A 20799-nucleotide genomic window follows, 5' to 3' on the forward strand; every position below is an offset into this window, starting at 1 on the left:
TCGAATAAAAAAAGAGATACAAAAAAAAAATCTACAATGATGTATTTGCATATATTTCCCACACGTGTAACATTACGGATTGTTCAAACAATTCGGTCCTTAATAAAGTACGGCGGAGCTTACCTTGCCCGTTTTGTGATCGAACCAGACGAGTGCATGATTCCTGGACAACACCTTGCAGTCAAACGTTGCGTTGTTCTGAGCAGGACGACAGCGAGCCACCGATCGCCCAATCTTGACTGGCTCGTCCAGGTAGACATGACGTTCCTGAAAAGGGTGTGAATTCGGGCGGCAGGTAAAAACGGCCAGCGCTGAAGGCATTGATGATGGCTTGGGAGTGTTACTCCAACCAGATACGAAAGACAAGGTTTCTTGATCCAGAATGACTGACTTTCTAGATTCCCCAAACTAAAATGGAATAGTTGTTAAAGATATTCGCCGCGACAGGATATCCACCAAAACCACTTATGTTTTCTCCTACCCCTTTAAATATGTCAATTTAGGGGGGGGGGACCTCATCAAGGAGTTAACGTAATACCTAACTGTCTACATAACTCAAACATAAACTCATTATCATGTATAAGCAAGTGTACCGTCTACGAAGATGGCCATGTTGTCCAAAAAATTACCCCAGGTTAAATATAGCTGTCAAAATCCATAAAATATACCTTTCTTATGAAGGCGTTTTAGGCCAGACCTGCAGGTTCTTAACTCAGTGGTAACCCATATTGAATGCACTATGCTAGCTAACGTCAGCTAAGCGGTGAATAATGTTAATCTTTGGGGTTACCTACGGTAAACTGGCGAACGACGCAGACACATTCTTCGAAGAGAACACTAATACCGATTCCTCAAAACAAGAGCCAAATGAATTAGAAACAGTTACCCATTTGTTGGCAACCTATTCAGTGCACTTATAAAATCGCAGTGACCATATAACTACTGTTGGCCATCCGTGGCCACCTTGATAGCAAATTGCTAACGAATCCTTCGTGTTCCTAGATTTTGACGTTACCTTTCGTTGTTTAGGAATTTGTCGTAAGGCGTTAGTGACTCTCACAGCAAACACTTAACATTCAGCGTTGTCTTTTCAACTTGAGATCACTTGCCACAGACACTTAACTGCTATGTCTATACGTTGTACTGTGATGCAAAGTTCAAGCACGCATCCCGCAAAACGGTTGTACGTCTAACGTTAGCTAATATTCTCCAACTGGCTTGCTAGCATTCCTACCCAGCTAGCTACCTAGCTACCCCTCCCCACAACAGAAGCACACTTTCCAGTCTATTAGCTGACGTCTGTTGGGGAAAATATTCATCCGTGATTCAGTCTGACTTATCTGTGATACGCTCAAAATTGCTTTATCTTGCTCAAAATGTAATACCTTTTGTCGCCTTCTATTTATATAAAGAGCTGCCTAACTTGGTCTGATCTCTAAGTTATGTTAGCCAGCTAGCTAGCTGGTTGGTTGGTTGGTTTAGATAGCTAATGTTAGCTTGCAAATCAACAATATTGCCCGACTGAGCCAAAAAATGAGTTTGGGTAAATCCGTGTTCCTTTGAGTCTTCGGCGTCAGTAGAAGTGATGTTAGCCGCCGTCGAAAGTAGTTGCCAACTTGTTCAACAGAAATAATCACAAATCCGGGATTTTATCAGATAGCTGAATGGCTTGCTAAATAGCTTAAGTGGACACGGAAAACCAAGTCTTGCAGACAGCCAGAGACGCACCACCAGTTCCTTAGATGTCAAAAAGATTCCACGTTAAGCCATTGGTTTTTATGATATCTTGATATTCAGACGAAACAGGAATGACGATAGCGTCTATAGGTTAATGCCGATCCAAGTTAGACTGGAGGCAAATCGAAGCAACTTGTCCTCCTCCGCAATTGACCGCCGCCATAGTGAAATGAAATACACAAACCGGGCAGCGCCAACACCGCGCTCGCGCACGCGACATACCCATAACGTAACGAGGGGTGGGAATATGTGATACTGACAAATGCTTGTCCAATCATATAAATCTTCCAAGCCCAAGTAAGCCAATGCCTCTTTAGCAAAAACAATTGTTGATAAAGTACAAGTTTTAAGGAAACTTGTAATGACAGTTTTGTGGTGTTTGGAATCTGTTTGTGTGATCATATCCCAATGGTATTCCCAGGGCTACGGTATGGTTGAATGTTAACCTCAAATCCTGAGAAGTTAGCCTGAACTGATTTCGATGTGCCTTCTGCTTCACCTATACACTAACAAAACCGCAGCGACACTAGCTGGCTATTTCAAGTAGACAACGTAGTGATAAACCTGGGTAAATTAACTCAGAGTAAGTGGTAAACTTCCTAATAGAAGAGACCCATGGATTCTTCTTTTAGAAGGTTTACCACTTGGGCTACTTGAAATACCCGCCTGATCATGAGATTGATATGGTGATTAGCCATCATTGGACACGACTTCTGTTGACGCGACATCTGTTGACCACGCCAGGATTAAAGGTAAAGGTATAAAGGTATTAAGCAGACGCTTTTATCTGAAGCGACTTACATAGGCATACAGACTCCTGTTAGTAAGTTAGTTAATAAATGAATAAGGGTTAAATCATACATTTCAATCACAATCTTATTAATACGAATCCGAACCATGATTTGAAGAAAAACGTTTATGAAAACATGAATGAGTTATGTATTAACCTACTCTAATATCTAATGGGGAATCCTTAACGACATGGGGAAGAATCAAACTCTAAACTCAATGCAGGCTATCCTTGAATAGCAATAACCACCAGGTTTATCTGAGACCTGTCTTTACCCCAACCCCAAAGGGTACAGCTGTGCAGGATGAGTTACAGCAGAGATTCCAAAACTTTTCATGGCCCCCCTTAGACAATAAGAGGAATGTCCCCCCTACATTTTCAACAGTTAAGGAGGGTTATTTAATTCACTTGCCATTCATAATTAATTTAAACTCACAGGAGGGTAACAGATTAACCAGAACACAGCCCATCTAGTCTTTAATTAGACAAAGAGGACCCATCACCTACTCTTTGGTAGCCTGGTTATGCCCGCCTATTGCTCCTAGTTCTGTTGTCGTTGGGATTATAGTCTGGAAGAGATTTTCCGGGGGGTGGGGGTGGTGGTTAAGTGCAATAACATTGAAATGAAGCATTCGTTTTTAAATGTATGTAGTTACAACAATAGCAGAAGTGCTAGAGCTAGACAATGCGATACAAACAGTAATACTAGCAAACATCAAAGATTTAAAGCTGGAGCAAGAGGACTGTGGAAAATTGTTCTTTGAGACCAAAGACATTGTTGCTTATCAACAGGATTTGGGAAAAGATTTGACACCTACACATATTTCCCCAATCAGTTTGTTAATTGCAAACATTTGAGCTATAGTTTATTTCCAAAGGCAATGTAAGAAGTCTAGCTTAGTCTGCTAACATAAGTAAATTGCAATATTCTACTTGGATAAGCATTCAAACCCCTGTGCTTTTGAGTTCCAAACAGATGATAAGTTATGCACAAATGATACAGAGGAGCTACTTATTTGACCAAAGCTGATCATGATTTATTTATTTAATATTGCTGTAATATTAATATTGCTGTAAGGAGAGAAAATTGCAGTCCACAATTGGATTTTAGTGAATTTGTGAACATGCAAAATAACAAAATCTTGGAGGGACAGATAGATGAAGAACCTTGTTGGCCTGGCATGCAGTCATGGTTGTTGTGGCGAGGTCTCTCAGTTATGCTTGTGGTGTGGCTTGAGGATTATGTGTTTTTGTCTATGGTATTGACATGAGTCCTAACCCATTGTGAGTGGAGGGTGGTGGGTCTGGGATGCCAGACACCACTGTTGAGCCTTCTGGAAGTGTAGTGGGCCTAATTCAACTGCTGCTGTGAGAAGTATTTATTTAAGAGCATATTTAAGGGAAATCACTTTGTTGTGTGTATAATTAAAAGTAGGGAGTCCTTTGCCTTGAGACAATTTCAGTTATATGTTTCAGTAATATAAATGCATCAAATTGAATTTAATTGTTGTGTTCAAGATTAAATTATGTATAGAGTGTGGTTGTTAGATATAAGGACTTTGGTTGAATCCATGGACATAAAACCCCTTTAAATGTCTACGGTTGAATCTCACATAGAGACCGCCTTTTTGCATCACGCGTGCAGCGTAACTGACGTCAAGGACTTCCATCCCCTGTTGTTGTGTGCAGGGTGAATTGAAGTGGCTGTGGTGGTTACTCGTTATAAAGTTAGAGATACAAAGGAGAACGTAATAGTCGCCATTTGTTATGGCCTTGCAAACTGCTGAAGAGATAGAGGAGCAAGTCGAGGAGTCCGAGGATATATTGGAACAGGATGTCCGAATCTCTCCAGCAGAGGAAATGCCGGGCGATGGGCCTGGAGAAGAGGAATCTGATCAGCTATTACTGCCATGGGACCGATTCTCTGCATGGCTTCACTGTATTTGTGTCGTAGGTTTCGATCTAGAACTTGGCCAAGCAGTGGAGGTAAGAAACAAATTATGTCACAGTTGCGTTTGTTAAATGTATCAAATGCGTGGAACAGCTGGCAAATGTTTTCACTATTGATGTTGACTTAGCACACGTTAACGTTAGCTTCCTTTGGACATAATATTATCTGAAGTCAGGAACCGTATTGTATAACCGCCAAACAGGCTGTATTATCTGATAAGTTGTGTTTGCGAGGTTATATCCTCTGATTGTCCTTGTAATCCGGTGTAATGGAAATTCGCATAGAGCTAAATAGTACTAGCAAGACAAACAAGAACTTATGTATCCCTGCCCTAGCTAGCATTGTGTACACTACTACAGAGTTAGCCCCAAACGTTAGCTAATCAGCTACGCAAATAGCAACTAGCTTCACTCTTCCTTCTAGTGTTGTATTACCCACGAGTTTCGCGATGTTGTCTTAAGCGAACTAAGAGTCTTCTGTAAGCATAATGGAAACCTACCTTGCATGACCATAGTTTTATCACGCTGATTGGGAACGGGAGGCAAGTGTAGCTTTGACAGAACGTGGCAGTGGGCACATAACACATTACACAGGGAGCTAACACAGACTTTGACAGCATAACACACGTACGAAACGATAAGTCATACACAGTAACGTTGGACAAAAAAGGGAGAAAGAAATGACCTTATTCTAACAGAACTAACAGAGCAAACAGCCTCTGGCTAAAAGCATGCTGGGGACACTCCGGGTTTCCTCGGCATCTTGGAAGCTTCGCTAACCCCCCCCCCGGCACCTTGCAACGCTGTGGTCATGTTGTTAGTAAACCTGAATAATGTTCATAATTTCGCCTGTGGCAGACATCATCATGAGGATGTTTTTGAAGAAACCTGAATTGAATGGGCGTCTAAGGTACTTCTGACGCTACATTTAACTGGTTGCTTGCTCTTAACTACAAACATGCCTTATTATATAATGTGGTTGTCAAATTACTTCAAATTAAATTCACTTTAGTCGATTCCAAGGAATTGCACCTCGTCTTTAACTGTTCGTTCAGTGTGTACATTGGAAAAAACATAATAATAATAATAATACATTTTATTTGTATTGCACTTTACATCATACAGATCTCAAAGTGCTACATATTCACATAAAAACAACAACAAAGAACATAATTAGCAGAAAGCTTTTGAAAAAAGATAAGTTTTTAGGCCTTTTTTAAAAACGTCAGTAGACTGTGAGGCCCTGAGATGGTCAGGGAGGGCATTCCACAGCCTTGGGGCAGCAGAGGAGAAAGCCCGGTCACCCATAGTGCAGAGCTTAGTTCTGGTGGCTTGAAGGGTGTTTGCAGATGCAGAACGGAGGGAGCGTGAGGAGGTCTGGGGGGAGAGGAGTTCCCTGAGGTAGGGGGGAGCATGTCCGTATAGGCATTTGTGGGTGAGGAGGGAGACCTCGAACTCAATTCTGAGTGGGACTGGGAGCCAGTGAAGTGCTTTCAGGGTGGGGGTGATGTGGTCGTGTTTACGCACCCTCATCAGGATCCTGGCAGCGCTGTTCTGGATGTATTGCAGTCTCTCTATGCTCTTGCCAGGGATCCCAATGAGGAGTGCGTTACAGTAATCAAGTCTGGAGGAGACAAAGGCGTGGACAAGCTTCTCTGCATCTGCCAGGGTGAGTGAGGGACGGAGTTTGGCAATGTTCCTGAGGTGATGGAATGAAACCTTGCAGAGGTGTTTGATGTGGGTGTCATAAGTCAATTCAGCATCCATTTTAACACCCAGGTTGGTAATTGATTTTGAAAGAGAGATGTTTTGGCCAGAGAAGGTAATGCTAGTGATGGTGGAAGAGCGGAGCTGATGTGGTGTGCCGACTAGTATGGCTTCCGTTTTCGAACTGTTCAGCGGTAGGAAGTTTACCTTCATCCACGCCTCAATCTCCTCCAAGCAGGTGGTCAGAGTGGATGTTGGCAGAGGTGCAGCAGAAGTGGGTGTTGTCCTAATGTAGAGCTGTGTGTCATCAGCATAGCCATGGTAGGAAATCCCATGCTTGCTGATGACATTACCCAGGGGGAGCAGGTAGAGGGAGAAGAGGGTGGGGCCCAGCACAGAGCCTTGAGGGACGCCGCAGGTGACGTTGTGGGTGTAAAAAAAATGTTTTGGCCAAGGCGACGTGCTCAGTTCTGTCGGTTAGGTAGGAGGTGAACCAGTTTAGCACATTGCCTGAGAGCCCAATGGTGTATTGCAGGCGGTGGAGGAGGATGTTGTGATCCACTGTGTCGAAAGCAGCTGTTAGGTCCAGGAGGATGAGGAGAGATGGGGAGCCAGTGTCTGCTGCCATCAGGAGGTCATTGGTGACTCTGACCAAGGCTGTCTCTGTACTATGGCCAGTACGAAAACCTGACTGCAACTTCTCAAAAGGGTTGTTAAGTTTGAGGTGATCTTGGAGTTGTGCTGCAACAGTTTTTTCCAGAACCTTTGACAGGAAAGGAAGATTGGAGATGGGCCTGTAGTTGGAGAGGACTTCAGGATCCAGAGAGGGTTTTTTCAACAGTGGTCTGATGACAGCAGTTTTTAACGAGTTAGGGATATGGCCGGCCAGGAGGGAGAGGTTAATGATCCTGGTGATGAGTGGAGAGATGGCAGAGATGTTGGTTTTCAGCAGGGTTGAAGGGAAAGGGTCCAAGGCACAGGTGGACAGTTTCATTTTTCTGATGATAGCCTCCACCTCTTCCTGCGTGAGGGGCGGGACAGACTTTAACAGTGAGTTGGCAGTTGTGAGAGGCATGGCAGAAGTGTTGGAGAGGTGTGAGTGGATGTTCTCAACTTTTTGTCTGAAGAAAGTCATGTGCAAGTTGCACCTCTCTTCAGTGACCTCGGAAAAGGATGGTGAAGGGGGTTTGAGAAGGTGATTTATAGTGGAGAAAAGTTGTGTTCACATTAGGGCTGCTCGATTATTGGAAAAATCATAATCACGATTATTTTGGTCAATATTGATATCACGATTATTTTTGAAAACATGCATTTATTGACACAATCAAATATGACAAACACGTATAAGTATCCAAAATAAAACCTTTTTCGTGTGTAAGTGTACCGCCACAACATTCTGAATATAACACTTGATTTTTATAAAACATTTCATGAATAAAATATATATATTAAGACAATCAAATATCACACAGAAACACGTATAAGTAAAATTAACTTTCTTCTTGTTTAAGTGCACTGCCACAACATTGACAGCCAAATGCACTGACGAATGACTCGACTGTAGGACAGGCTTTTAGCCAGGCATGCGTCGACGCACTGTTCTAAAATAATTATTTCTAGCCGAGTCATGTTACCGCCGCTGTTGAACCCGATTCAGCACCCTCCGCGTCAGATTCACCCCCTCGTTATAAAGAGTACAAACAACCGATGTTTTTCTTCCAAATACTATACAACGATTTCATTATTTGTGAAAGAGATGGAAGAGAAGAACACAAGTGATTGCAGTCTTTTAAACTGTTCTAAAGAGTACAAACAACCAATGTTTTTCTTCCAAAAAACTCGGATAATAGCGAACGCAAAATAACACCTATTTGTTCTGTTGAAATATATATCACGACAGGCTATATATTTCCACAGAACAAAAAGGTGTTATTTTGCGTTCGCTATTATCCGAGTTTTTTGGAAGAAAAACATCGGTTGTTTGTAGGCTACTCTTTAGAACGAGGGGGTGCATCTGACGCGGAGGGTGCTGAATCGGGTACAACACCGCCATGTTTACCTAGCCTCGCTGCTAATAAGTATAACTTTGGCTTTCTAACATGCTCTCACACTCCCCCCTCACGGAGGCAGGGGAAGTGCTTGCCTCCAGTATCTTTCACAGCCGTTTTATGTAAAGTCAGCGATTTAAAAATAAGTTCTACACATACGTGAAACTATTAATTCCCTATTTAATGGCTAGAGAACAACGGTCCCAGCATTACTCCATAGCAAAGTTAAAAGTCAGAAAGCCATCACAAACACATGGCTAATAAAAATCATATTGTTGTTAAACAGAAATACATATACAAGATGTACCTTGCAGTTTTGCCCTAAAACAATCCCAGTTAAAGCCTGCTATAGGAACTTGTTGTCGTTCTTCCAACTGTAACGTTACTGAAACTTTAATATTCCACACGGTAGGTCTACTCCAACATGTCTGTCAACAGTCGATGCTGCTGATTGGCGGTTCACTGGCATGTCCCGCCTCCTGCCAACGGCATACTTCCTGATGCAGCACGTTTAATTTAGATTGTACTCCCTCTCGCCGCGTTGATGCTTTCGCATGCGCGTCTCTTTCATAAACTTTCATAAACTCTCTAAGCCTACTGTAAAACGGAAAATGTCAAATTAATCATTTCAACTCGATTATACGAGTTTGGAGATCGTTTGACCCCAAAATCGATATCGCGTTCGAAATTCGATTAATTGCACAGCCCTAGTTCACATAGTGTCTCGAACTGAGCCATAAACTATTCCAGCCAACCAACAATTGCTTCAGGAATACAGATATGAGGGGTGTCATTTTAATGGCTGTTGGCTCATATATGAACAGCTTTTTGCCAGATTCGCGGACCCTGATTGGTATTGTGGTGAAGTAAAGAATGCACTCGAGTCAGCACTTGTGTTCCAAAATCTTTACTGTTCTCGAACACTCACAGAAAATTATAATCACAATACATCTATGACATAAACACGATGGCACTTCAAGTTATGTACAGGTCACATGAGAACATAACAGGCAGGTATTTACATAGACCTAACACAACAATGAGATCTACACAACACATAGCACTATGGCTAGGCTAACAGCTGTGGTGGATTACTCCCATAATACACCGCGGCAAAACCATAACACAAGTCTGTGTAGCGGCATCCGAGCTACGCTACATAGCCCCCTCCAGGCGGGTTACATGTCCCCATAAACCCCAGCCTGCATGACAAAGTCCTGAAGATGAGCAGGGGCTCTGCGGGTACGCCCTGAGTGGTTCGATGTAGGGCTGGGCGATATGGACCAAAAGTCATATCTCGATATTTTCAAGCAAAATGTCGATATAAGATAAATATCGATATTTTTTGACGCAATAATAACATAGTTGCCGTTGGCACGCTCCAACTCGGCATTCTGTGCTCTCTTTTTCAGTGACGTCGCTGTGCTTGTTCTCAATCCTTAATTTGTTAAATGAATCAGTCTACCTACATGAAAAGAATCACGCAAGTTGCTGATGTGCCTGTTATATTTGTGTGATGTCATTAACGTATCTCATCAAATTATACAGCTCTTCAGAATGTTCCAAAAAGTTATGTTGATTATTTGAATAACACCCGCGTAAAGTTAATTGACTGCTGTCATTTGCAACGGTTTTTGTGCTTCACATCTTTCATAGCAAGTAGTCTGGTCAACTTGTATTGAAACGGACGGCTGACGAACTGTGTTCCTGGTAAGTGTCAATATTTATCATCTATGTCATACACTATGTAACCTTTAAGCCTATTTAAATCACATGTATGTACAATTTGCAACACAATGTGCGTCAGCAATGTATCTGTCAGTCAGGTGCCAGCCACAAATAGCCTACTTGCTAACTAACTAACATTAGCAGTGATGCTACTTAAACCGTACTATGCCTGACCAAGTTAGAGAGGAAGAGACCGACCAAGCAGCTGCAGCAAGTTGCAAAGTTCGCAATCCTGGTGAGACAACGGGCGGTGCAGAGTGTAACCAAGATTTTCAATGAGTCGCTGCATAACCATTAACTTACGTGACGGCAGCTGCATTAAAATAGGCAAATTCATAAATTGTCCCGACCTACCGAAACTGCACGTACCCTCGCCATAGGGATCTTTACCGTCCGTTCATTTGATATTTGAGGTAATCGGGCCTACGTGTCGTTTAGATTCGATGTAGCCAGCGAAAGCGCAGTCGCCCATGAGTTGCCTGCACGTCTTTATTTGGCCCATGACAGAAAGACGCATCTGCAACGTTTCAGTCAAAGCCACACGTTGTGTGATGTTATTTAATTGAATTAAATGTAACTTAAAACAACAGAAAATGTTTCGATTTGGCTCAAAATATTTTAAGACACAGCAAAAAATAACACAATAGAACAAGATAGAACAATATAGTGCATATCTGAAAAGTGCAAATAAGTAAAAGGTTCAATAAAATACTTCAAAAAACAGAGAACATAAGAGAATACAACAATAACAACAATGTATCTATAATGTGTGCAAATCTCATTGAACAAATAAACCCAGCACAAAAAGTAAGGTCATTTGTGTTTGGTAGATTGTTTCTTAGTTTGTAAAGAAGCATATAACAAAGAAATAATCTACCAAACACAAATGTCCTTACTTTTTGTGCTGAGTTTAGAACAAATAACATTTAACAATTATGTTTCTGTAACATTAAACATTTATGTTTCAGGCCAGCAGGCGGCCTACTCCAGGTTTCTGGCCAGGAAAACCAGCCTGTCCACGCTGTCAGGGTTTAAGGATGCCCTTTGACAGGTGACAATGTTTCCACTACAACTGAAAACCCTTTCAGAGGGGGAGCTGGTGGCTGGCACACAAAGGTATTTTTTCGCCAGGCAGCTCAGAGCCGGAAAGGCCACCTCATGGTCTTTCCACCACTGAAGAGGGTTGTCATCACTACTGATGCAGGCTGCCATGAGGTAGCTGGAGAGCTCATTTTGGACTGCCTCCCTTGGTGTGACAGTGGTGGTGGTGGTGCCAGAAGAAGAAGAGGGTGTGGTCATCTTGAAGAAGGACGACAGCGTTTTCTTCTTTTTAGCTGGCGGCTCGTCATGCTTAGGCTCAGCAGGGCGAGGCAGCTCAGGTGAAGGGACGCCCTGTTCACGGACTGAAGCCTCCGCTTCTTGGACAAGTTGGAACTTCAGTCCTTCAAGTTTCTCTTTTGGGGTGTAAGTTGCCCTGAATCGGGGGTCTAACAAGGACGCAATGTCCAAGAGGTCGCTGGTGGACTGCTCCGAGTACTTCCCATTCAGGTACTCCAAAACGTGAGCCTTTATGGACCGGGATAGCTCTGTGTCATCCTGCTCAGGTGCCAGGAGACTTGAGTTGAGCAGGTGAAGCACAGGCCTCACATATGAGAGGGTGACATATTCCTCTCCCGACAGGGCATCGGTGAAGTCCTGAAGCGGCTTAAGGGCCTTCTTAATTGACTCCATGACCTCGACATCTTGCCACGTAAACACCAGATGCCGGGATTTCTTGTCAGCCGACAGGACCTTGTTAAGAGCCCTCTCTTGCTCAAGGACCCTCTCCACCATCGCCAACCTTGAGCCCCAACGCGTCGCTGACTCAGTGATGAGTTGGTGAGAGGGCAGACCCAGTTGCAGCTGCGCTTCACCCAGGCCTCTTCTCCTCTTCCAGCTATAGGAAAAGCCGCTCACCACTTTTTTACAGATGGACATTGCACGGGTGATGCGAGGGTCATCCATAGCATATCCTGACAAAATAAAAGCACACTTTAAATACATGTTTGATGTACTGTATGTTATTATAAGGCATAGTTGTTAATCTGATACAGAAATTAAGTTTAATTTGTTCTGTATGATATCATAAATCACAGTTTTTAATCTGATACAGAAATGAGAACCTCTGGACTTTAAAAACTATGACTTATAATAGCATTACAGAATAAATTAATCAAATTCAGCAATGAGAACCTCTGAACTTCTAATATATTTATACATAGTATTTTTTATAAATATATATAGTGTATAGAGTAGAATGTATGATCAATGTGGCATATACATATGAAAAATATGTAACAGTATTGATAATACTTTTACTATATTCATTTTACTATAATTTTACTATAATTTCTACTATATTTAATACAACTATTAGACCCAATCCCAGTATATATTTTTTTTAAGAAAAAACTTAAAATCATGTGCTGCCCTAAACCTATGGACTGCCATATAAAACGTTGTGAAGTTACACATTGTTTTAGATTATGCAAATCAGGGACGGGCTGTGTGACCAATGAATTCGTTTCAAACCGTTAACACGTCACGTTTATGTCAAGGTTCGGGACACGCCCAATCATTGCCATGTATTTAGGCGTTAGAATTCACATTGACTCACCAATGGCAAGATGCAGTCTATGGCCGAAACACTGCATCCTCGTCCACTGCGCCAGCTCGATAGCCTTCACAACGTTGCTCCCGTTGTCCGTAGTCACTGCCACCAGTCCCGATGGCTTGAGACCCCAGCTTGAAATTACCTCTTCTAATGCTTCTGCGATATGCTCCCCGGTGTGATCCACCGGGAAGTAGCTCGTCTGAAGGCAGTGACTACGCATCGCCCAGTCCTCGATGTAATGAACGGTCACACACATATATGGCTCGCAGGTCCTACTGGACCACATATCCGTGGTGAGGGCGAAGGTGGTCACTTTCTTTAGTTTTGAGCTTATGCCGGCTTTCAGCTCGTTATACATGGCCGGAAGGGCCTCTCTCGCGAAATAGTGCCGACTTGGCAAGGTGTATCTGGCATCCAGCTTATGTATCATTTTTTTAAAGCCGGGCTTCTCTACGGCCGAGATGGGCACCATATCTTTAGCGATGTGGTATGCCACCGAACGAGTGATGTCTCGCCACCTCTCGCTTGCGCGATCATAAGGCACAGAATTACTCAGGGAGGCTTTCAGCGATATTTGCTGCGGATTACTGACAGTAGGTTTAACAGTTTGCGTTGCTGCACGCATCTTTAGGCATTCTGCATACTGGACCTTGTGGTGCTGCTGCAAATGGTGAAAGAGGTTGGTCGTACTTGATCCCTTAGTTGCGACCGATCTTAGACACTCTCTGCAAAACACCTGGTTCTGTTGCTCGTCCGACACCTTGAACCCAAACCATCTCCAAACTATGGACCCATTATTTTTTCGCTTACTTACAAGCTCTTCGGCGCCGCGATTGCTGGACTCCATTTTTTTCGCGCTGAATGGGCTTTAAAAAAAGTGACGTGAGTGGACTGGGGTGACAGGTGTGGGGGGTGGGGCAGAGTGTGTGTGCGAGAGAGAGCGGGAAGGCACCCTAGGGTGCCACTCCGAGAAAGAAAGAAGAGACACGAACTGAGGAGAAAAGTATGCCATTTTAATTGTATTGTCAACCATAGTGCATGGATCATAATGCCATGTTACCTTGCCTGTTAGCTAACGCAATACGTTCGGATTATTATTATTATTATATAAGCAATGATGTGCCTATGCCCAGGTAGGCATAGACTATGGGTGGCATGCTGGCAAGGAGCAGAAATCCTATTAAAAAAACATGCTTCAGTTCTCAGCGCGACAGCAAGAAAGATACATTAAATAGATCGCAATTTAATAAAAAGATTAGATAGACATATAGTTCCAAGAACTTGCATGCTGCTTTATCACGCTTGTGGCAAACGAAAGACACAACTGAAACAGTAACAAATCATGTTGCTAAATTAACGAAAACGTATTTAGGCTGCAACTTGCAACACAGAGGCTGGTTCAACATCAGTAGAAAACTAGCGATCTGTTTGAGTACGATCTGAATGATTGCTAGGCGGGATTCAAGGGGCCCGTCTAAAACTTCGTGTAGCTCGCGGTTACATATTGTTTCCATAGCAACAGTTGTATGTTTGCAGCTCTGCTCCTGAGGGGGAGGAACATTATTTTCGCGCTGTAGGGGATTTAAAAAACGTGACGCGAGTGGGGGCGGGGCTGTGTGTGTGTGAGCCGGAGGCAGAGCGGGAGACAGATTGCAGAGTAGGAGCAGAGTAGGAAGCAGCAGCCGCGGCTCGAAATGGCTGTTATTCGGAACAAATGTGCTGTACTTTAAACGGAAATGAAACTATATCGATGTTGACGATAGCGTCTCATTCCATATCTCGTTTTTAAAAATATCGATATATCTCAAATACCGATATACCGCCCAGCCCGGTGTCCCCGTTGCGGGCGGAAATGTCACAGTCCCAGTGGACGATTCCCCCACAGTTTCTATTCCCCTACTGAGGCGAGCTAATGGCCGGTAGGGTGCTAGGCGGTCACGGTGGAGGACTATAGTTCTTTTACGCCCTGTTAGCTGCACACGGTACACAACATCTGACAGATTATCTAACACAACACATGGCCCTATCCATTTGCTAGATAACTTCGGGCACATACTTCTTTTCCGCTGCGGGGAATAAACCCATACCTGATCGCCCGCAGCAAAGTTGTGTCCAGTAGAGCGGTTGTCATAGGCCCGCTTCTGTCGTGTACCCGCCGTGTGCAGCGCCTCCTGGTTGAGCTCATGCGCTTTGCAGATTTGGTCACGCAGCCGGTAGTAGCTCAGTCCTGGCGTGCCCTCAACCTCGACTGGCTCCGGGGGTGGTCCAACGCCAGATCCACGGGCGTCCGGAGCTCGTGGCCGAACATCAGGGCAGCGGGTGTGCATCCGGTGCTCTCCTGGACTGCGCTCCTGTACGCCCACAGGACTATGGGGAAGTGGAGGTCCCAATCTGCCTGCCAATTGCCGGTGATGGTCAACTGCTCCGCCAGCGTCTTGTTGAAGCGTTCAGCCAGTCCATCGCTCTGGGGGTGTAGTGGGGTAGTTCGTGCCTTCTTTACCCCCAGCAATCAGGAAACGTCCTGGAACACCTCTGCCTCGAAGTTCATCCCCTGCTGTCCAGTTCCTCCGGGGCGCCGAAACGAGAGAACATCTCGTTCACCAGGAACTTTGCTGTTGTTGCTGCACTCTGGTCGGAAGTGGCGTACGCCTCGGGCCACTTGGTGAAATAATCCATAGCCACCAGGATGTAGCGGTTATTTCGTCACGCCGACTCGTTCCATGGGTGCCCTGACCTGGTATCGTAGTAGTGGGGCATGGGACTGCAGCCCGGGCCCTTTCCTGGCTGTGCAGGCGTTACAGCAATGCACGTATTGCTCGGTGTCGAGGCGGCAACCCGACCAGTAGAACCGTGACCGGTGTCGGTGCAATGTCTTTTAGATGCCAAAGTGTCCTGCCCTTTGTTTTGTCTCAGCCGTTGCCGTGCTCTTCATCTCGTGACGCTCACACTACAACAACACAACACACTACTCAACAGAATACTTGAAGTAAGAGCTATCTGTCTAGTGGTGGTGCAGTGGTTAGCGGCTGACTCGTGATCGATTCACAATTGCTGCAGGTGGTGCGTCACTTTGGATAAAAGCTGAAATATCAGTCCTTTACTTTTGCCTTTATAAATATGAAGCCTTAAACGGTGCTATGGTGTAACAATTTGCATTATAATGCTCAGATACACACTAAGTCTAACGTTTGGTTTCAAGAATGAATCATGTTCTTACCTTTTACATCTTTTTACTTACCATGGTAGGAATAAACTGATCACCAGTTGAGTCATAGACAGTGCCATAACATTATTTTTATTCCATGGAATTGCTGTGACATCAATGTTAACCAAAGATCATATGCCTATTTTGTACAGCCTTCTACCTCAGATATTTAAGGTCAGCAAATTTCTGTCCTCCACAAAATCCGATCACACCATCTTCCAACTCTGCCTTGTCCACTCCTGACATAAATATGGATAGCAGTCCCACCCAATTTTAAGTAGTTATCCTACGTAGTGCCCATTTAGATAAACTGTGAGTAGCTTCAGGTGATCTGAACTCATCATCTTAGAGCTAAACACATCATTCAGCAAGTAGCCTATCCTTTGTGATTGGGAGTTGAAGTCTGTGGTTTTAATCCAATACACTTTTTTCTCCACTTCAAAGAAATTATTCTCATGGTCCTCCTGCTGTCTGTTCAGTGTAAGCTGTCAACAATACACCAGTGTCCCTAGGCTACACAGTCCTGCCCCAATAAATTGGTAACAAACCTAGTGGCAGAGAGCAAGCCCTATACAATCCCAGCCTTTAGGAGCACGGAAGGTAGGGTGCAATTTCATTGGCTGTTTAGTTTAAATATCAGCCATTTGTAAAACAGAAACTGAAACGACTGCATCTTTAATTGCACTCAGTAGGCAAACAGAGCATTTGTTTATACTGTCTCCATTCTAGCGTACTTGCCTTTGTCTTCTTTTTTTTACTTAATTGGTCTTTACACTAGCTATCAATTGCATTCTAGAAGTTCGACATTCCTTTACACACATACACACACACACACACACACACACACACACACACACAAATACAAAATAGTAAAACATATAGCCTAAAACATTAAAAAAAAAAAACATTTCATTGCATCTGCTTATCATAGACATCATTATATTCTAGGCAGAACTATCCTATATCATTAAACATTGTGTATCTTTTAGGGATGCACGATATTGAATTTTAGCCGATATCCAAAATGTACAAGCTCATTTTGGCCGATTGCCGATGCCGATACCGATATATATATACACCTCAGCTTTTTAATTATTGAAAAGTCTCTCCTGTACTAGAATTAATCTGTTATTATGCTAGGGTATTGCTGTAAATACAGGACATTACAGACTTGATGTGTATCAATTTAGAAATAGACATTCACTCATGAAACTGAAATGGTTTCAAATATGGCAGATTTATTTATATTTTCACGTCACAATTTTCATACTTGAACAGTACCTCCTTGAACTTGAACAACTACACTCTGGAAATGCAGCTTGGCTTACTTGGCAAGCTAACGTTGGTTAACTGACTTACAGTTTAATAACGTCCCTTCTAGGATTTCTAGACTAATCTATGTAACGTTATTGCCAAGTTAGCTGTTTAAATTCCACATATGGAAAAGTAAGCCATGTAGATCGCGTGGGCTCGTGACATAACGTTTCACATCAGGTCAAATGAGGCATCATCAACTTCTCTGGTGTCACGTAGCATGCTTGGCTAACTTTGCAAGCTAACCTTGGTTGACTGACTTACAGTTTAACAATGTCCATTCTAGGATTTCTAGACTAATCTATGTAATGTTATTGCCAAGTTAGCTGTATAAATTCCATAAATGCAAAAGTGAGCCATGTACAGATAGCGTTGGCTTGTGACATAACGTTTCACATCCCGTGAAATGAGGTATCATCAACTTCTCTGGTGTCACGTAGCATGCAAGCTAACAAGCTAGTGTTGTCTTACTAGCTCTGTGACTTATTAACGTCAATTAGCGCGACAGGTAATGTTGTAAAGCGTGGCACGCGGGTGGTCTGCATCTATGCATGCAACCTACATTATGGCCAAGCTGCATCTCCTCCTCCTTCTCCTGAAAAGTTTTCTGACAAATAGGCATTTTGTCATCATCCTCTGAAGGCATTTTTACACTTCTACGATTCTCTCCGATTTGGTCGTAGAGGGACACTTTGGCACGCCTTGGCACGCCTTGGTAACACCTTCACCCAGGTGTTGCCGCCCATCCGACCCGTCGGAGAGCCGTCGGAGAGCTGGTCGGAGACAAACGCTTTTTTCTAACTTTTCTTAAAGAGACGGAGAGAGTCGGAGACCCCCTTGGCTGTGATTGGCCAGTTTACGACATCATTTCCAAACAACATCATTTCCGGAATCACACATGTCAGGACCTCACATTTCCTGTTTTCTGTCAAAATGTTTTAGTACGACTTTGGTAAACTACAAAGCTGCACAGCATGCAGCATTAGGCTACCGTATTTTATATAAACCCTCGAAAAGTACATTTCTCCCGACCACTGTTGGTCTCTTGGCTGGTGGCTCGGTGTTGAAAGTGCCTTCTCCAACCAGCTTCAACTGACATCTAACGTAATTTGCTACGGAGTAATGCTGGCAGCATAATTACTTTGCATCTATTAAATAGGAAATGTATTTCATGTATGTGTAGAACCTATTTAGAATGACTGACTTTACATAAAACGGCAGTGAAAGACATTTGAGTCAAACATTACTTTTGCCTCAATGAGGGTGGCGTGTGAGAGCATAATCGGCACGACAACGTTGTACTTATTAGCAGCACACTTTTGAGAGTTATTGTGAATACGCGAACGCTTGATTTAGCGGAAAATCTAGTAAACGTACGTACCACCTGTCTCCTGTTCTGTTGTTGTTGTAGTTGTCGCTCAAATCGCTACAAGCACGTCCTCTGCTTATAACTCAAACTAGTCCAGCAGCTCCACCATCAACCATTGTCTGTTAGTTGCCATCATTCGCTGTTGTGAGGATTCCCGGGAGGAGGAATTTATACAATAAACGACTACCACACACACAACGATTTCTCTAAGATCGTCTTCTTGAAAATTGGGCATTAAAGGTGTCCAGGCAGAGGATAATAAGTGAGTGTGCTCCTGTATGTGTTTTTCATCATATTCATGGTTGAAAAGGCAGTCTCACAACTGTATGTTGAGGTATCAGAATCAGAATAATGTTTATTGGCATGTGTATGCATTCTCTTGTTGTGTTTCTGATATAACTATAACACTGCATGTGGATTGGTATGAAGACTGCAGTGGGTTTAATTTTCTGCCCCTTACTTCATAGTTCTACGGGTATTTCTGTTCGAAGTGTGCATGCTTTGTTTTATAGTGACGTTTCACGCTAACACTTTTGACAAGGGCAACCGTCTCGTTGCAGATTAAACACATCGGTTTTGTCCTGCCCACAAGCAGCACAAATGCATAGCCTACTTGTCAGTCCACTCTGTCTTAAATTCGAGAGTTTTGGAATCAACTTTCGTGTGTGAGAGCCTGCCAGATGATCATTAGTAAGTGTGCTCCTGTATGTGTTTTTCAACATATTCATGGTTGAAATCGCAGTCCCACAACTGTATGTTGAGGTATGCATGTTCTTGCTGTGTGTCTGATATAACTATAACACTGCATGATGTATGATGTATGATGTATGATGAATACCGTGGGTTTATTTTTCTGGCCCTGTCCTCAGAGTTTGGGGGGTAATTTTGTTCGAAGTGTGCATGCTTTGTTTCATAGTGACACATTCACGTTACCACTTTTTGACAAGGGCAACCGTCTCGTGGCCAATGAGTGCATTGTCATAGCGTTGTAGTTATTCAAAGGTTACCCAGCGATCATTGCAGTATGAATGTGACAAAAATACCAAAGAAAATAAGAACGTATTCATTTTATTGGATCGTTTTATAATAGTTTCTGTATTGTTTGTAAGATAAGCATATCGTTTTGTTATAAATCGCAATGTTTTTCACAAAAAAATGACCACCACGATGGAGATACATTTGCCTACTCAAGTGAATATATAGCATTAGACATGTTAGTATTGACTGTGCTACATGTCTCCAAGGCCCATGTGACTGCACCTGCCCGACAGGTCTTGAAGCAGCATCCGTGTCATGTCAGTGACAGTTGGGAGGAAAAACATTCAATGACTTCCAATGAAGAGGTTATGTGGTAGCTACGGGCTCGACAAACAGTAGTTACCCCACCCAGCGGTCTGGCGTTGAATAGGTTGAATAGGCTTTAGGACGCATAGCCGTCGGAGTAGTATGTAAGCCCGACCAGTACGTTCAATTTTTTCTGAATCAACCGCCTGCCCCCGCCCGCCCATTTTTTTTTCGAGGACGGAGAGGGATGCAGAAGTATAAATTAGGCTTGATACTGTGAAGTAGGATACTGCCACACAGCCGACGCTCATAAACATTTGCTTTGCGTGCGCTTAATTTACACGTCACCTTATCGGCCAGGTACATCGGCAGAATTTTTTCATATCTGCAGATACCGATAATTAAGATTTTAAGCCGATAACTGCCGATACCGATGTCTTGCCGATAATATCGTGCATCCCTAGTATCTTTGTGAATTCTATTCCATTGTAGCCTACTGAAGATCCAAACTAAAATTTGCTCACAAGATTTCCTCAAAAGAGTTTGTGTCCTGGGTGGGAGGGGTCGGCCACAATCTTACCTGCACCCCTAAAGGCCTCAATATACTTCTGCATCCCTCTCCGTCCTCGAAAAAAAATGGGCGGGCGGTGGATTCAGAAAATTTTAGAAAACTTTGAACTAGTCGGCCCTACTACTCCGGCGGCTATCCGTGCTGAAACCTATTCAGCGCCGGACCACTGGGTGGGGTAATCACTGTTTGTCGAGGCCGTAGCTACCCCATTACCTCTTTTTTCAAAGTCATTGATTGTTTTTCCTCCCTCCTCCCATCTGTCACTGACTTGACATGTGGGCTCCCTCTGGACCTGTCGGGCAGGTGTCGTTACATGGGCCTTGGAGACATGTAGCTCAGTCATAATTAGCATGTCTAATGCTATATATTCAAATGTATCTCCATCGTGGTGGTAATTTTTTGTGAAAAACATAGTAGCGATTTATAACAAAACGGTATGCTTA

General features: G+C 43.3%; 2 protein-coding genes across 6 annotated transcripts in view; one reads left to right on the plus strand and one right to left on the minus strand.

Moving 5' to 3' along the window:
- slmapa (sarcolemma associated protein a) overlaps positions 1 to 1906 on the minus strand; it is a 55984-nt gene extending 54078 nt beyond the window's left edge. For all 5 annotated transcript variants that reach the window (XM_080846174.1, XM_080846175.1, XM_080846173.1 and 2 more), the window contains exon 1: positions 124 to 1906. In XM_080846174.1, the coding sequence (XP_080702300.1) occupies positions 124 to 321 (198 nt within the window). In that variant the 5' untranslated portion in view covers positions 322 to 1906. The remainder of the gene's footprint in view (positions 1 to 123) is intronic.
- Positions 1907 to 4294: 2388 nt separating this feature from the next.
- The window catches only part of dennd6a (DENN/MADD domain containing 6A), a gene marked incomplete at its 5' end in the record, with an annotated part of 40544 nt that continues 24039 nt past the window's right edge, over positions 4295 to 20799 (plus strand). Inside the window, one exon of the mRNA XM_080845753.1 lies at positions 4295 to 4513. Coding sequence (XP_080701879.1) covers positions 4295 to 4513 — 219 coding nt within the window. The remainder of the gene's footprint in view (positions 4514 to 20799) is intronic.

Source organism: Sprattus sprattus (genome assembly GCF_963457725.1).
Source record: "Sprattus sprattus genome assembly, chromosome: 10".
Taxonomy (NCBI): domain Eukaryota; kingdom Metazoa; phylum Chordata; class Actinopteri; order Clupeiformes; family Clupeidae; genus Sprattus; species Sprattus sprattus.